At 41.3% G+C, this 19,414-nt stretch overlaps 1 protein-coding gene across 1 annotated transcript in view; it reads right to left on the bottom strand.

Moving 5' to 3' along the window:
• The window catches only part of LOC122803891 (exocyst complex component 5-like), a 109,430-nt gene that overhangs the window by 62,136 nt on the left and 27,880 nt on the right, over nucleotides 1–19,414 (bottom strand). Inside the window, exon 3 of the mRNA XM_044073574.1 lies at nucleotides 8,344–8,538. Coding sequence (XP_043929509.1) covers nucleotides 8,344–8,538 — 195 coding nt within the window. The remainder of the gene's footprint in view (nucleotides 1–8,343; nucleotides 8,539–19,414) is intronic.

Genomic DNA, 19,414 nt, shown 5'->3' with positions numbered 1-19,414 from the left:
GATCGACAAACCATAATGCTTTGTTAGAGATGGTTTGCACTTGTCACCACTTGGCTTACCGATACTGGCAAAAACTTTATCTATCCCCGGAGTGGCTTACCGATACTGGCAAAAACTTTAACTATCCCTGGAGTGCCTTTTTTAAGCTGAGCCAAGTTGTTAAACCCTCCAACATAACAAAAATCATCCACAACTACCTAAAAGCAGTGCTACTCAATGCTAGGAGTTTAAATAAACATATATATATTCCCTGGAAGCACTCCTCACCCAGGAGAATGTACAGCTGTGTGAAATCGTAGCATAACAGTAGATATCCTTCTCTTCACTGCTGCAGCATTAATAACAATGGGGATCCCCTGCCAAGGCCGGCCAGATGTCCGGCCAGCATACCAAAGCCTTTAGGTTGCTTTAAGGTACACTGTATGCCACATGTATGCTTGACGCATAGCACAGGGCATAAAGGTTAGTGTTGAAACTAACCTATAACCCCCCACCAAACTCCAAACCTGTTAAGAACTTTGCAAAGGCCAATTACCTCAAACTAAGTGATAGCTTAATAAAACTTTCAAGCCCCAACGAACCCAGATGACACAAACGCCAACTCTGAGCTGTACACAAAAGCACTGTACAACCACATTCATAACTGCATAAAGAAGGCAAACCTATGATTACTGGCAAAAATAAACTGCCCTGATGGACCCTTGCATAAACAGGTTATTCAACAAAAGGAAAAAAAATCCTCTCCAAAGCCAAGAAGAAACAGACAACTCAGTACAAAAAGACACTCACTAGTCTAAACAAACAAATTAGACAGCTGGTCAAATTTGCCAAAGCAAACTATGAGGCAAAGACAGCATCCCAGGTGAAAGACAACCATAAGGCTTTTTTAAATTATGTTTGTAACCTCAGGGGAAATGCTAAGCAATGTGCAAAGTTAATTATAAACAGGAATACTTATACCCAGCCTGAAACTGTAGCAAACCTGCTGGCTGACAAGTTCAGTTCCAACTTCTTCCCTACTATCACCTCCTACCCAAAGAAATCCCTGCAACCATCCTCCTACCAGTCATTATGAGAGAACAGGACCTTTCTGTGCTTGCTAAAGCCAAAACACAGCCTCCGTGGGGCCCAACATTCTACGATGCTTCTTAAAGAGCTTATAGCAGAATCTATCAGGGCCACTAGAAACCCTCTAACTACAGCCTCCAAATGGGCTTTGCCCCAAAGGAATGGAGGACTGCAACAGTCATCCCTCTGCACAAGGGGGGACCCATCAACTGTCCCAGGGAACTATAGACCCATAAGCTTGACCAGTCTTATCTGCAAGGCCATGGAGAGAATCATCATGGACCTCATCAATAATGACATAGGAACCCTCCAAAAACTGGACCAGACCTAATTTGGCTTTGTCAAAGGTAGGTCATGCCTGTTCAATCTGGTGGACTTCTTCAAGAAAGTCACCAAGGCCATGGATGAGGGTAAAACCGTACACACTCTAGACCTAGCCAAAGCTTTCTACACAATTTCCTACTTGGGGATCACAAATTAACTTGCAGAGTTAGGTATAAACCCCTACATCATCAGATGGATAGTCAACTGGCACACTGACAAGACAAATGTTGTCCGGTAAGGTGAATTCACTTCCGATAAGAAACTTGTTGCGAGTGGTGTCCCACAGAGCTCAGTGTTGGGACCCCTACTGCTTGGTATATACCTCTCTGAAGTAAGGCAGATGTTGGGGCCTCTGGCTCACCAAGTTCGCTGATAACTGTAAGCTGGGAGCAATCACTGAATCCCCAAATGATGTTGCCATCCTACAAACAGGTCTAAAATGACAAACAGACGGCACCAAAACCATGGTCTGAGACTAAAATGCTAAAAAATGCATAATCATCCCCTTTGGTAAATCAGATATCCCTGCAAATTATAATATTGATGGCACACCCCTAAAAGTAGATCTATCGGTGAGGGAGCTAGGAACACAGACAGACAGTAACCTAAACTTTGACCATCAGGTTGCTACAGTAGTGAAAAAAATCGGTCTCTGTGGCTCAACTTAAAGACATGGCAACAAGATCAAAGAAAGTCATAGTACCATTATACTAGGCCCTCATCAGGCCCATAACCGAGTACAATGCTCCTCTCTGCATGTACCAATCCAGGTACTTACACCAAGTGGAGTGGCCCCAGAGGTTTCTCACTAAAAAATACTAAGCATAAGGCACATGTCTTACGCAGACTGATTAAAGGTCCCACCCCTTTACTCTGTCTCATATCATTTACGGAGAGGGGACTTGTGCTTGAAAGGCATTCTTTGATCCAGCCCTGATGAAAATGTTACATATTCGCAAGAAAAATTATACAAGGTATCGCATTCCATGGAAATTAACCTTATTTCTGACTCTGAACAGACAGATTAGTATCCCAAAGACTATCTCATCTATGGGATAAATTTCCCATCTTCATAAAACTTCAAAAGGAATTTGGATAAATGGATATGGAACAGTAAATTCACTCTTGGGGTACTGCCTGCGTCCCTTATGAACAGAGAGTCTATAAAATGACACAGGGTTCCAACACCCAAAGACCCACTACCATGATAATTCCCCAGGTATGGGATGGGGTACTTGGATACAGTATAATATTATCATATCTGGATAATATTGGCTAGGCTTGTAAAGGCTCTTGTGCCAATAGCCTATTAAGTACCTATGTTTGCCAATAAAGACATGTACTTTGCTAGCCTAGCTACAACGATGGTCATAAATAGTTTATAATCAAGATTTAATATGAATATTGGTCTATCAGAGGGCAGTATACCACTTATCCTTCCCTTCCTTATGGATAATTGTGATTACTGCCCACTTCTAAGATGCAGGTACCACCTTGGTTTTGATTATCTCATTAAACTGATGTTCATATAGAGTGAAACATGGGTCCTCCTGCAATTTCCATAGATCCATAGGGAGTACAACAGAACTTTCTAGGTGCTTGTCTGGGCATTGCCTGCCTAATTTCCTCCCGTCGAAGCAGCAACTGGTTCTTCTACTTGGTATTTAAGTGTGGAAACACCAAGCCCTCTAGCAGATGCTCTGTTCTCTCCCTTCCTAATTCTGCCTTCGAATTTGCAGAGTAGAGTCATGAGAAGTTGTTCTTTAATTCTTCCAAGTAAGTTGGGGGGGGGGGGTCCCTCAGCGTGACCCCTTTGTCTGTCGAAATAAGACCGTTAATAGTGCCTTCACCATGCTTCCTGTCTTAATCTAGAAAAAGCAATTTTTGTACTCCTACCTTAGAAAGTTCCAGTGACTTGATTATTTGGGCTTTCTTATTAATTAATTTGTTTTCATCTACTCTCTTGGTGAGGGCGGCCACGGTGGTGCAGCGGTTAGCGTTGTCGCCTCACAGCAAGAGGTTCTCCGGTTCGATTCTTGGCTGGGGTGCCTTCTGTGCGGAGTCTGCATGTCCTCCCTGTGGTCACGTGGGTTTCCTCTGGGTGCTCCGGTTTCCTCCCCCATCCCAAAGACATGCAGTAGGTGGACTGGACACTCTAATTGGCCCTAGGTGTGAGTGTGTGCATGTGTGTGCCTTCTGTGGAAGGTTGGGTGCCGGGCTGGCAACTCGACACTGTAAACTCCACTGCCAATCATGAGCGGACAGATGATCCGCTGTGGCGACCCCTAACCGGGAAAAGCCGAAGAAGAAGAAAAAGATCTACTCTCTTGGTGCTGAGCTGTTCAAAGCCCCGAGTGGAAGTGACTAACACAAAGCAGGACCCGTTGACCCCTACACAAACTCCTGCTTCAATACAACAACTCCAAAGTCCTGACAACCCCGAAAAGGTCGGAGTCCAGGCAACCAAGGAAAAGGATGGAGCCGATAACAGCCGAGCCATCAGTTGCAACCTGGGGGGGGGGGGTAGAAATTTAGTCAGCCCTGAAGACCTTAGATCTGAAGGAGTGGAGGGAGGAAGCCAGAAGGACGAAGCCGAAGGTCCAGGTACCAAATCCAGACCTGAAAGGATACAGTCTAAATGCATCTGTGGCTGCAAACAGAACATCAGCTGCTCCAATTCAGGAGTTTTTAATACTACCCACCAACCTCGATGATCAGATGGAAGAAGTCATCAAATGGAGGCTTAGAAGGTCTTTTGGAAGAAGACCCCATGTGTTAGATTCAAGTTGGAGAGACTTTGAACTGAGGCGGGGATGGGGAAGACTATGCCGATGGCTCTAGTGGAGGTTTTTGGTGAAAAGGGGGAAGCTGCCCTAGCCGAAGGGGCCCCTTTGATCAAGAAGTGACTTGGGACGCTTGGAGAAGGAAAACTCTTACTGGTTCTTGGCTCAGAGATGTTGGAGCAAAAACAGATGCCAGGGGCAGCCAGGGGACCCCAAAAATCAAGGGACCTTCAGGTCTGGCAAGCCTGATGAAGCAAGGCCAAAAGCAGAAGATGAACAGGATCTTTTGCGATTCCCTTTGGAAGGTCTGGACTCTCAATGTCAGGGCTTCTCAGACCCGGTCTTTGGAGTGGAGGGAGAAGCCAGTCTAGAAACAGAGGAAAAAGAGAGGGGAACCCAAGGGTAGAAGCCCTTTTAAAACCAGCTTGGTCCTACATCCATTGATGGCACTAGCACACAAAACTTCACAAACAGCATACAGAATCTAGATGTATTGGTCCGAGACAACAGATCTACTTTAGATGTACATTCTGGGAAAGCAACTTGTACCTACAGGAAAAACAAAACAGCCAAGTGCACCTCCAGGTGTTGCTGCAGTTACCTCCTACTGCACCTCTAGGTATCCAATATTGCTTGTTCATATCTGAATCAATAATTCCAAAACAATGTTACATACAAGGTACCAGAATATTTTAACTTGAAGCACACATGATGGCAAAAAAAAATTGGACTGATATTTGACCTGTGTCAATGAGTATTTATTAGAACTATAATGTGAAAACTTAATTTTTTTGAAGGCTCAAGCCACACCCACTGGTAGTTAAAGGTACACACTCAAAAGTGCTGCACTGGAAGGAATGAGTTAAAACCTTTCTCCATACTTAAAACAAAAAACTATACTACTACAACATCCATTATAAATAAACACTACACACACACAAAAAAAAAAAAAACACCAACTGTGATAAAAGGGAGGGAAGACAAGAGGACAATGAGCAAAAGCTACTTACCTAGCTACCCAAGAAGATAGACAGCAGAAAAGGGTACAGAAAAAAGGTAAGGGAACAGCAAACTCTTAGAAAAAACACTATGCTAGGTCTCAAAAATTGAAACTGCAGAGTCGCTATCGAGCTGCACACCAGAATAGCAGCAAACTAGTTCCAGGGAACTGAAGGAGGAGTGGGGAGTTATGGGTAAGGGAGGCAGAGGCAAGTGGGCTAAAAACTTTAAAAATGGTCAGTGTTACTACTCATATAACAAACTATATGCAACCTAATATCTTCCCTCATCAAATCTGACCATAAGGTAGTACTACCGCAAAAAAAAAAAAAATTAAATCCAAACTATTCCAAGACTAACCTCTTGCTACTAAGCAACACCTTGACTAAACTCCAAGTAACACCAAACCCAGTAAACATCATAGCACACATGCAGCTATTTACAAAATCTCTGTACAACTGTATAGAGCAAGCTGTGCCCACACGTAATAAGAATAAGAAATTCAAAAGACAAGCCACCCTAGTGGAATTACAATATCAATCAGTTAAACAACAACAAAAAAAAAATCTAGGGCAAGTGTGGGAGGAACAAAGCCATAAATACTAAAAGCGCCCTGACCAATTTAAACAAGCAGCTAAGAGAGTTAAACAATACTTCAAAGGCTAAATTTGAAGGAAAAAACAGCTTCTCAGGCAAAGGAGAACCACAAAGCTTTCTACAGCTATGTCAGCAACCTCAGAGGAAAAACACAACAATGCATAGAACTTACTGTAAATGGCATCACTCACAATGAACCAGAGGACATTGCCAAAATTTTGGCTGACATGTTCAGCTCAAATCCCCCCCCCCCCCCACTCTCCCCAATAGTCCAAAGGAAATACCACATAAAACAATCCCCCCAACCATTACTTGGGAATAGGTCATCAATGCATTTTCCAAGGCCAAAAACACTGCATCGATGGGACCCAATAACCATCCCAGGATGTTTAATAAACAGTGAAACATGACCTCTCTGGTCCACTTGAATCAGTTTTTAACTGGAACCTTCAGTTAGGTTTTGTGCCCAAGGAATGGAAGATTGCTATAGTCACTCCCTTGCAAAAAGAATGTCCAACAACTAATCCAGGTAATTACAGCCCATACGTTTTACCAGCCTCGTATGTAACTCCATGGAAAGAATCATTATAGACATTATGAAAGGAGGACACAGGTAAACTGCAAATGCTGGACCCATCACAGTTCGGATTTCTTAGGAAGATCATGCCCATTAAAGCTGGTGAACTTTTTTTGAGAGGGTCACCCAAGCACTGGATGAAGGTAAGACTGTGCACACAGCTTACCTCAATCTGGCTAATGTTTTTGATACAATACCTGACTTGGTCATTACAGACAAGCTCACTAATTTAGGCATAAACCCTTTTATCATCCACTGGATAGCCAACTGGCTCAGTGATAGAACACGGGAGGTCAAAACAGGTGAGACTACCTCCACCAAGAGGCCAGTCGCTACTGGAGTCCCCCAGGGCTCGATACTGGTCCCACTCCTTTTTGGCATTTATTTCTCTGAAATGGAAGCAAATGGTGAAGGTTTATGCTGACTAAGTTTGCAGAGGATTGCAACCTGGGGGTTATTACTGACTTCTCTGCAGACACTAGCATTCTTCAAGAAGGTCCATCTCTGACTAACAAATGGTGCCAAAGCCATGATCTTAAACTCAGTGCTAAGAAATGCATAACTGTAGCCTTTGGGAAGTCAACCATCTCAGCTAATTACCATGCTGATAACACACCCCTAAGAGTTGACCCAGTGGTCAGGGATCTGGGTACACACGTAGACAGTAGCCCTACCTTCAACCACCATGTAGCCACAGCGGTGAGGAAATTCTCTTTTGTTGCACTACATATAAGTAAGAGCACGGCATCTATGTCCAGCAAGGTCATTATCCCACTGTACTCTACACTTGTCAGATCAATCACAGAGTACAATACTCCCTTTGGTATATACCTGACCAGGCATATGCAGCAACTAAAATCGACCTCACAAAATTCCTTGCAAAAAAAAAAAAAAACAAGGTGGAGCAAACCTGCCTTATGCAGGGTGCCTTAAAGCCTTTTCCCTCTACTCAATCTCCTATAGACTGCTGAGGGGTGATCTATGCCTGGCTTACATGGCATTCACAAACCCCACATTTATGAATCTCCTAACATATTGAAAATTCAGAGAGCACCAAATACAAGATCTAGGGACCTGAATTTTGACTGTGACTTAAAACAGAACATGCTGGAGAAACAGGTAAGTGTCGCAGAGACTGGTGCCGCCTATGGAACAGACTTCTCATACATGTGAAGCAGAGTTCATCTATTACCCAGTTTAAACAACCTACAGCAGTGGATGGGGAACAGGAAATTTACACCATGCCTAGCACCCATGCCCCTTATGGACAAAGATAGCTTATAAATGCCTGACCCTCAATGTCCTACTTGAATACAGGACATCATTATTATTTTCAGAAAACTTGGTTATGCTTAGAAAGCCCCACTGAGTCATTAGCCTAGTAGCAGTCTATGAATCTATGAGTTCCAAATAGGAACAAAGCAGATTCAGTACCATGACAAATGAAGTTTGCCATAAGGCACATCTATCTTAGTGTGATTCAGTACCATAGTGCCACCAAAGGCCTTTTACTTCCATGCAGATAAGTGCACAATCATTTTAAGTAGAGGTGTGCAAAGAGTGGGACAGAAATGAATAGAAAACATTATTGTATGCCACAGTATCACAATCATCATCTGGCACACCACCACTCTGTAGGTCTGCTCATGAGTACTAGCTTATGGCAACAAAGCTTGCAAAGAATGGAATAAGAAAACAAATCTTTATGAAGGAGGGTACTTGCACATGATTAAGTTATACAATGTTCTGTGTTACACAAGTCTCACATAACGTCCTAAAAGAGAATTAAAGCTGCTCACCTCTCCACATTTAGTCATGAAATACAAATGCTTTATCAACACTCTGCAGGCTGGCACCATTCATTTACATTTCAGAACAATAAATCTTTAAAAAGTCGGTTTGAAGTCTGACCGTGGTAAGTCGTGGTAGCAGCTTGTAATTAGGACAGAGCTGCTTATTGCTTTGAACTGCTTTTATCCTGCTGACAGCACTTACCTTTTCAGGATTTGTAAAAACATCAGACTTTAGCTCTCCATCCAGAAACTCATTAAAGTACTTCATCAGCTTCTGAGCCTCTACAGCCCGTTGCCGTGGTGTGTTTACCCCCTCCAGTTGGTCACCAAGGTGACAGACCTTTGTTGCAACATAGCTGATGTGCTCATCCAGTTCCTGAAAATGCTGGAAGGCAACCTGAGAAATGACAAAAAAAATTGTTACTAAACAAATTTAGGCAGCTGCATAGCTACATTTTTCAATAATGACAGGTCCAGCAAATGAACACAAAGTGATCTGAAGAAATTAAATATTTGGATCCCGATTTTTAATTTGAGCTGGATGTCGCATAGAAGTTCAAGGTCATTACTACTGTCAAAATGAGGTGTACATGTGCCAGCATTCAAATATAAATGACAATCAAGTAACAAAAGGTATATGGTTTCTGCTCCCACAGATATTCTGCAATGTTACATCCTTGAATTACATGTATACTTCTAGTTCTTGGAGTGCACACATGAGCTTTCATCCATTACTTAGTCCCAAAATACTTCTTACAATTTACTGCACATATTCAACCTACAGAACCACATCCACAACTGCAAGCTGTGCTTAAAAAGGTAACATACCAACCTTATTTAGAGTAAACCAATTTCAATGTGCAGATTTGATTTGATTACAACTGCAGATCAACTCCCTTACTGGCTTCAAGCATTAATTTAACAGTTATGGGGTTATAATAGTTATAAGACAGCGCAAAGACTTCCAGCTGTTGGAATTAATCTCTCAGCCATTTATGGGCAGGTTCCACTGTTAATCTCATGTGAACTATGATAGTATAACACAGGCATCTGAAGCAGACTGACTGTACTAACACCGTGTTAAATGCTGTGTCAAACATTCAGTGAGACAAGAACTGGTTTCTGCTGTGCTGTCATTTAGACAGCAAAGGACTGTTCTCTATGTGATGCACTTTATAACCAATATTTAGCAAAACAAGTTCAGGCCATTTATGAGGGTAAAAAGCAGACAAGAGAGTAACAGCAACATATTTCTCCATCACCACGCTGTTGTTAAACATAACTGAAAAACTACAATATACAGTAGACCATCTTCCGGCATAAAAGTACTTCTGCAGAGTCAAAATGGACAGCCTGCACAAGGCATCCCACTAAACCAAACAACCTTGCCATCCTTAGGGTGGGAGAAGGAGTTCATAAAAACAAATGAAAAATCTAGCAGGCAACTACTAACAGACCATAAACTGCTGCAGAAAGTACAGCTGCCCAAGTAAACTTACCATAACAACAGATGTTCAAATGTTCACTGCTGTAGTAGCCTTAACTTTATGGGTTATAATCTGCCAAGGATAGAACAGCCAGTCAGCCTTCAAACTTTCAGAACACCTTCCATGCGCCCAAACTGTTAGACAGGTTCAGCTGTGCTGTCAAAAGACTGGCTTGGGGGCAATGCTATTCAGAGCTTTCATGCCAACTGAGAAAGGGAGGCTGAGCCTTGACAGGGCATAGTTAGGAGTAAAAATACATGAATAACCAAATTTGGCAAAAGAATACATTACAAAAATAAGGGGTATGTAGAGAGGTAGAGACTATTGCAGAAGTGCTCAGTCACACATCTACGGTTTGTATGGTTTGATTTTATGAACTCCATATGCCAATTTAAGGATGGCATACTGATCACTGTTGCAGTAGCCTTAGCTACATGGGTAGACTTCCCCAGCTTACTACATTTGGGAGGTGGAAGTGGGAGGGTCCAGGAGCCCATGTAAAATGGTCCTATAATTGCCTAATCTAGACGTAGTGAAGGAGTCAGTCTTGTAGTGTTGTGTAAAAGCATGCACAGAGGTCCAAGTTAGCGGTGTCTAGAATAGCTCCAGAATCCAACCTTTTCCAAAAAGCCATGGATGAAACAAAGGCCCTGGCAGAGTGAGCCTTGACCCAGTCTTGAATAGTTTTGTTGTGGTGGGACTAACAGAAGGTACAGCCTGAGACAACCATTTGGAAATGGCCTTCTTTGATCCAGGTTGTCCCATCTTACCTTCACAAGAAATGAATAACTAAATCACAGGATCTGAATGATTTTGTTCTGTCAAGATAGTACCAGAGTTGTTAGTGGAGATCCAAGGTATGGAGTATCCTCTCTCCCTCATTTCTGGGTTCAGGAAAGGAAAGAGAGATGGACAGTTTGGCATAAAGTAAACCCAGATATCGCTTTATGCCTAAATGAAGGATTAGTTCTCAAGGAAACCCTGTCTCTGTGAAAAATGAGATACGGTTGACCTACTATACATGCCTGCAACTCAGACACTTTTCTTGCAAATGTCAGAGCAGTTTCCCATGTTAAGTACTCAAGCCAGCCTGATAAGCTGGTTCAAATGGAGCAAGTATTAGCTTCTCTAACAGAAGTTTAAGCTCCCAAACTGTTTCCTTGGGGGTCTCTTATGCAACATCCCTTTCAAAAACATTCTAACATGAGAATGCATTGAAAGAGGGGGATCCACTGGCAGACATGCTGAAATGGCTGAAGAGTGAACCTTGATAGAGGCTTAAGATCGTCCAAATGATAGCAACTCACACAAATACTGTAAAATCAGACAGACACTTGCACTGAATGGGTGGTGGTTATGTTGTTGGCACCAACTAGAAAAGATTTTCCATTTGCTTATATATGATTTTCTATTAGCAGGCTTGCATGCCTCCATTAGTACCTGCTGCACATCCTCAGTAAATCAGTGCCTAAAAGGAATTAAGACCCTATAATCCTGGCACTGGTGGTTGAAAAGAAGAAACTTGAATGTATTCCATTCTGAATGTCTGCATTTGAATGAACATGAACTTGAGACATTGCAGATGTTTGCTTTACGCTTGGTCAGGAAATCTGCAGGTTACGTACACTGACTGGGTTTACGTCTGTATGTGCAATACTGTGCCTTAATACTGCACTTTGAATTACATGTGGAGTATCATTTACAATTACTTCTGAAGGCTGTGAAAAGAATGTGTGTTATTTAAGTCAGAAACCATACTGATAGAAGCTGACTCATTCTGTGACTCATCTGACAGTGTGTCTGTTGCAGTGTGCTTCTGTGATTTAACCCTTTTGCAACTAGAAAGATGCAACATTCCTGAACTTCTAACATTTAAAGTTAAATGAATATTTCTTAACACAGTTTCCTTAGACTGTTTTACTCAGTTTTTAACTTTAAACCAAACATTTAATGGTGCCTTTACTGTAGAAGCATTGTTTGACATAGTTTTCTGATACTGCTGTCTTACTTAGCTAAAAAAAAAATCTGAACAAAAATGAATTTTTACATAAAGTTATGATTTGAAGTTTCTTGAAGAATATGCACTGTCTGCAGCTTTTTTAAACTATTATTTTGCTTCTTGGCTGTGTGACATCACACTGGAAACTTGAAAGTTTGTCTTCTACTTTGCAGATGGTGAAATACATTTATGTTAATTGGACAATATCTTTTTATGTTCTGAAGGAACACTGCTGAAGTGTTTAGATTTTCTGAAGTATGTTCTTTGAGGCTTTTCCTGAAGTAGTGTTTTGAATATACACTGGTGCTCTACAATATAACAGATGCAATTCCTGCATGTAGGGGTGCATCATCTGCTGTGGCTGTCTTCTGTAATGAAGTTTCACTCTAGAATGCATCAAAAACCCTTATTCTTGCTTGAACAGATCCATTCTGAGAGGAACCTTGTGATAATTGCCCCAGTTATTTCCAAAAGGGAGAACCACTGTTGCATGGACCAGAAGGGAGTTACCAGAATGAACTGGGGATTCCTTCAGAATCTTCGGAAATACCCTGGATAGCAGTGGAAGGGGTGGAATAGCATATGGGAACATTCCCGTCCAAGGAAAGGAAAGGGTATCGGGTCTTCCAGTTCTGATTGCTCACGGAGGAAGCAAACATGTCTACTTGAGAGAATCCCCACAGATGGATAAAATCTCTGAAGACATCCTGATCAAGTTTCCATTCATGGGGGGCTTCTCTTTGTCCTGCTCAGCTCGTCTGCCACACAATACTGTTCTGACGGAATGCAGGATGCCTGTAGAGTGAGACTGTAATGTAAGTTATATCCCAAGCTAACATGGCTAGTCTGTATATTAATAAGAGGGTAAGACTTGTTTCCCCCTTGTTTGTTGATATTCTACATCACTGTGATATTGTCTGCAACCACTGAAAGACGTGCAGGGCACCAGAGGTGATTCAGTGACTGGAGTCCCTTCATAATTATCACTGATGTTTACGTGCTTGCATCTATCCTGGTTGTCTCAGATACTTTGCACTTTTTCCATCTTGACACTGCTCCCCAAGCAAAGTGTGAAGTGTCTATGGTGACTTGACTGCTTTGGAGCATGGAGGAAGGAGAGACCTGGGCTTAGGGATGTTTGTCGTCTCTACCAAGTGATTTCTCTTCTGAAAATCCCAAAAATAGAATTTGAAAGGATAACGGATGTAGATGCTGGGACCAGAAAGACTTCAGATACCACTGTATGTTTCTCATGTGGAGTCTTGCCATGGGTATCATGAGAATTATAGCTGCCGTGAGACCCAGAATCCTGAGGTATTCCTTTGCAGAGACTGAACTCTGACTGGAAAACTCGAAGTAGGCCTAGATATAGATCCACTTTTACCTGTGGAAGAAATGCTCTTTGAACAGAGATATCTAGTAGACACCCAAAGAATCCTGTGTGAAGAAGTCAAAAGGTCTTTTAAATGTTCTCTTGGAATCCAGTTTGTGTAAGATCTCTCTCATATAAGACAGAGATTCCTGACACTGAAAAATACTCTGTAAAGATAGCAAAATCATCTAAATATGGAAAAATGTGACACCCTGTAGCCTGTAATGAGCTACAACTGTAGCTAGACACTATATGAACATTCCAGATGCAGTGGATAGTCCAAAGGGTAAGGCAGAGAACTGATAATGTGAAACAGACACAAAAATCTTAAAGCATCTCTGAAGGCTGGATGAACAGGATGTGTTGATAAGCATCGTTTAAATATATAGTGTTACTAGAAAGCTCAAATAAGAAAGAAAGGGTAATATAGGATGTGAAGTGACATCACTGTGAACATAGGCACTTTCACAAACTGGTTTAGGAAAGAAAGGTTCAGAACTGGTCTCCAGACATTTTCATTTTCGGCACCAAAAACATCCTTGAGTAAAAACCTTTCCCAAAATGGGAAGGAGGAAATGGCTGTACAACTCCCTGGGTCAGCATCCGTTGAAAAAGAAGGAGAAATAGAGGAAAATGGTCCGGTGGATGAGGTATTACTCCCTGAAAGGGAGGAAATTTTCTCCTGCTGCCATCTGTAAACTTGTCTGTCTGCTGCCAAAGAGAGAAAGAGAAATGGAGAGTCAGATTTTCTAGAAGGGATAAGGGACTAACAGGCTGTGTGTGTGTGTGTGTGTGTGTGTGTGTGTGTGTGTGTAAGAGATAATCCATAAATAGTCATTCTGAATTGTTTGACTGTCCCTTGTTTTGAAGTGGAAGGATTCTGCCTTCTTTTTGGGAACCCTCCCCACATCCCTTGCAATTGTTTTTTGGATGTTTTGTTTACTACCATTTCCTAAGACAGCTTAATTTGTTTCTTGCCACAAATGGAAAAGGGGGTACAGAATCCCTTGGAAAATTTAGAAAATGTGTGTTGAAAAAATCTGAGAGATTCACTTAATCAGTTTATCCCTCTCATCTCATTTTTGATAACCTCTGCAGCAGAGGGTCCAAAAACTAACTTTCTATCCGAAGGAAACTTTTAAATCTTTTTTTTTTTTTTTTTTTTTTTTTTACATCATCTGGGAGGTTCTAAGAACACAGCCAGGCAAACTCCTCAATACAGTATCAGTGGCCATGGTCTTGCAAGAAATATCTACAGAATCATAAACACACTTTAAACAATGAGTTGTAACCTGTGAAATGGAAGAATCTAAACCATTCAAAGAATATTTTCTTTATAAGAAGGAACCGCAGATAAAACATTCCTCATATTTTCACAATTATTCAGAATAAAATTTAGCATATCAGCCTAAGAATTTGAAAGTCAAAAAAACAAAGTTGCAGAGGCACATACCTTTCCCCATATACTTATCAATTACATTTACCATCCTTGTCACAAAGGGAATGACTGGAATTAACTAAAAGATGAGCAGCCTTTATTAACTAAAGCTACTGCTGCTGGGTCAGGTTTGGGATGAGTGTATAAAACGTTGAAAAACTGAAGAACCTTATGCAATCTATCTGGTTCTTTAGGGGCAGCAGGCTGACTATCAGGAGAACTTGCAGGAAGTTACACACATATCCTCCAATGCTTCCAGCACAGGAGGGATGAGAGAAGGTTCTGCAATACCACTTGTAAAAGCCTGTTGTATTTTCTGAAGAACTACGAAACTTCAATGTTCTCTCACTGAAAACACTGGCACATTCTAGAAAAAGTCTCAAAGAAAGAGATCCCTCACAGGGAGAATCAGATACCATGCTCTCCTCAGAGTATGAATCAGAAAACCCTACATCTGTCCCCTCATCTTCCTGTCCAGGTGCAGAATCTTGTATCACAAGGTTTACTAATCAACCATTATATTCTGTCTTCCTTTTAAAATGGCAAGTTCTGAAAACAGAAATGTATTTAATCATTGACATTTGATTACCGGGAAAGTCTGAATGGGTAAGAGCACATTTTCAGGAGAGGCCTGGGGAAAAAGCTCCAAAGTATTATAAAACATTTTAAGAACAATAGTTTTACAGTCCTTGAAAAATACAAAAAAATGTTGTTGTTGTTGTTGTCTTTCGGCTTTTCCGGTTAGGGGTCGCCACAGCGGAACTCCGGTCCACTAATGATTGGCAGTAGATTTTTACGTGCCGAGTTGCCGGCCCTGACGCACAACCTTCAACGAAGGTACGCCCATTCATGCATGTCTCCACACAGAAGACGCTCTAGCTGAGAATCGAACAGGACAACATCTTACTATGGAGGCGACAACCCTACCGTAGCACCACCATACAGAAAATAAAGTTTAAAATAGCTATATCAAATTAGACATAATATGAAAACATTGCTTAAGAATAGATGCAAGTTATAGGACAATGACTTAATAGTTAGAGAAATTGTAGTCAGTTTACAGAAAAATTAAAAGTAAGTTAGTACAATACAAACCAATTGCAATACGAAGTGAGAGAAAAAACAGGATTATGGTATATTTAGAGAAAAGGCCAGGGGAGAGAAACTGACAGAAGTAAGGAAGTGAGTGAAGAAGGGAGAGTTAGGAGATGTTGGGTATGAATAGGTATTTTTTCACATTTAGGGATACAGTTTATCCTGGTATCGATCAAGAACACAGCCAGCTTTTGGCTAGGTAGTCTTTCAGGATGGGATGTAGGGTACTAACTTGAATGACCGAGATAAGGAGCTCCAGGCCTCAGCAACATAGTAGGAGTAAGTACAGAAAAATATATATTTCCCTATTACCTTCTACTTGAAGGCAGTTTGCGTGGTTAACAACTTTTATTGCTTCCTTCTGTAACAAGGATCAGACTGCTTTGTTATGACCTTACACAATACAGCTTGTGTACATTCTCTACAGAGAGAGAGAGAGAGAGAGAGAGAGAGACACACAAACTATGATGAACTTCCACCTTTTAAGAAGCACACACATGCAGGACAAACAAAGAATAGCAACATCACTGCCAAGCTGTCAGTATAATTTGGCAGCATCTAACCCTAAGATATTACTTTGGTTAAGAAAGGTACTTTGATACCAATTGTGTCAAAATTAAAATGACCTCCTCATGCCATCTACCATGTATGAAACATCTAAAACATTAAAAAGAATTGGACTTTTTCAAACTTAGCCCAAGGGCAGTGTCAAGTTAATCAACTTGATAACAGCCACACAACAGGCAAACACTGTTCTAAGGGATAAGTATAATAAAATAATACTGACTTTCATACTTGGCATGGACTGTGTTACTTGATTATACACACACACACACACACACACACACACACACATTATATAGACAGATGCACACATTCCCATAAAAACCTTCTCCAGTCCTGATAAGCAGTACACCCTTGTCTGTCAGGTGAAGAAAGTAAAACCCCCTTGAAAATGCGCTCTCATCTACTTTTACAACAGTAAACTGGCTTCTCGGTTCAGTTTGCTTGATTTGGCCAGAGTACAGCAGGAACTATACAACATACAAAGTAAGTTGGTACTTAATTGCTCAGAACTTACTCATAATGTGGTCCTATTCTGACCCAAATGTCACTGCCAATATCTTTGTGAATAACTTCACCCAAAGACTTTTATTCGAAGCCCTGAAATAGCAGAATCTCTTATTCCCACAATTATCTCAAAGCTCATTTAATGTAACTGCTAACCATGACCAAAAAACTTACACTATGGGTCCTGACAGTTTACCTGGTTACTTAATTAATAGTGTTAAACAAGACTGTTCAGATACACTCCACAAACTGATTAACTAAAGCTAAATACGACTTTGCCCTGATCAGTGGTGCACAGCAATGGGGATGCCCCTCCATAAAGGTGGTCTTACAACCGATCCAGATAATTACAGACCTTAAAACTTTACATGCCCCATCTGCAAAGCCAGGGATTTTATTAAAACTGACCTCATAAACAGTGATAAAGAATCTTGTTAGACCTGACCCTCAACAAATCTGGTAAATTCCTTTGAAGGGGTTAAGGACGCTGTAGATGGTGGCCACTCAGTGCATGCAGCATATCCCAACCTAGCTAAGGCCAAGCCCCTTTACACCATTCCCCATACTGGCATCATACAAAGCAATCAAACAAAATGTGGTAAGCTGGATAGCACACTGGATGAAAGACGATCTACACAGTGTGAGTTGCAAGTGCCTCAATAGAAAGTATGAAAGTGACCAGAGATGTTCCTCAGGGCTTGGTTCTGGGACTTCTCCTTTTAGTACTTGTTCTGACAGATCTCCAAGCAGACAGCCAAGACCTCTGGCTAACAATGTTTACAAGCTTGGGGTTAAGTCACCCTATAACACCCAACCATCTAGAATGAATGCATCCTAGTAAACTCTTGGTGTACTAAACACTGGCTCAAACTAAATCCTAAAAAGTATAGTAACATCACCTTTGCAGACAACCGCTCCTCTCATTAAACTGCCTAACCAACATATCTCCAAAAAACAAATGTAATTAGGGGGCCTAGGTACCACAGTTGCTAGCCCCCCCATCTTTTTGACAATCATGAAGGAATGGTAGTCAAAAAATTATTTCATTTAGCCTAGCTAACTGCCACCATCACTAGGGGTATACGCATGTCCTCTGAGGCTGCTGGGTGAGCCCTTGGCAGGCAAGTGGGAGAGCTGCCCTTGTTGGCCTGGTGGAAAATGCATGGAATACATCTGTGACGATGTGAGGTATTGCCAGCTTTGCCAGGAGAAGTAAGACAGTGGATGTGCAACATATGCTAGCACAGCTAGCTGGAATTTTGTAAAGAATTGTATGTCATTTGCATATCAAACTCATTTGTACATATGATTGTGCTGAAATGTACTTGCGAGGTTTGCTTGTGTTGAAAGTATATCAACAGTGTGTCCTGCTTAACAGAAAAGAAATACATATGCATGTAGTAACTGATTAAATGTATGCATTGTAACTGCTGAAATGAATATATTGCAACAGAGAATACTGGAAGAGAAGAAGTTAATCACAGTCCAGCTGTAGCTAACTCTGAAAAATGTTCTGAGATTAAATTACTGGGCCTAGGCTATAAAGATGTTACCTCACAGTCTTCAATGCAGCCAGAGACAAAAAAATCAGTACTAGGAAGCTTTCCGTATTGTCTTTGGGGTGAACTAATTGCTACTCTGGAAGGATGGAGGTTTCTGATTGTTGCATGACCTCCAAAAGCTGCAACCAATCTTAGCAAGCTCTATGCGTGTGTATTATTGACACATATGTGCTAAATCCTGGCAGCTTCTAGCAAAGGGGCTAGCATGGGAACCAGAATTCAGATGACCAGATGTATGTGCTGTCATTCTGTAATCCATGAATAAAATTATATTTAAATACTAGTTGATACTGAAGTCTCAGAGTAGTCTGTTTTTAGACCCAGACATAGAAGGACCTCTCATTCACTTCATCTTGCCTTGCTCTAGTAAGTGAACCAGGAAATAGTAATTCTTTAGATCAGTCAGGACAACACAGTGAGATTAGTTAAGTACTGTTTTTTGTATCTGTGTAAATCTATTAATCTGTCTTATTTTTAATATTTCCTGAGACAAACTCTGGTATTTACTGTAAGTAGATATTTAGTATTTTAATATTCTTTTATTATGTATTTATTAAATATATTTAAACTTTTATTGTGGCTGGTCCTTTAGAGAAGGTTTTAACCTTTGAGAGTACTCTTACCTATTTGGTGGCTCTGTGATCACTCCTGAAAGCTTTACTGCATTGGCCAAACACTATAACTTGTATTAATATTAATTTCACTCAGTATAATTGGTACCCTTGTAACACCCTTAGAAGAAAAGGCTTTGGGGTGTCTGGTGGCATTAACTATTTCATAGTCTGGACAGAAGCTTTTCCCAGACGTGTGTGTGTGTGTGTGTGTGTGTGTGTGTGTGTGTGTGTGTGTGTGTGTGTGTGTGTGTGTGTGTGTGTCAGCTACTTGGAGCAGGGACACGAAGCACTGGTATCACAGAGTGGTGGAAGACTCGGCTTGGACACTCAACTGGAGACTCAACTGTATAGCTGTGCCAACTGGGAGTCTTACTGGGGAATCTGAAGAGAGAGGGAAAACCAGCCCTCTAACTGAGTGTGTTCCCTGTGTGCTCCCAAGGGAAACTGTGATTGATGCAGACAGCTGCATCTGGAAATAATGTATGCATCTAATCTTATTCTAAGTAAATGTCTCTCTCCAGTGTCAGTGGTGAGGACTCAGCCTCCTTGATTACTGGCCCAGAGAGGGATCATCACAACATCTATGCCTAGCCAGGCTCCTATGACTATCTCTAGGGAGTTTTTTCCTAGCTAAA

The sequence above is a fragment of the Protopterus annectens genome, chromosome 6.part0, assembly GCF_019279795.1.
Source record: "Protopterus annectens isolate FY-2018-M chromosome 6.part0, PAN1.0, whole genome shotgun sequence".
NCBI lineage: Eukaryota > Metazoa > Chordata > Ceratodontiformes > Protopteridae > Protopterus > Protopterus annectens.
Note: the sequence above shows the minus strand (reverse complement) of the source record. Positions and strands in the feature narration are given on the sequence as shown.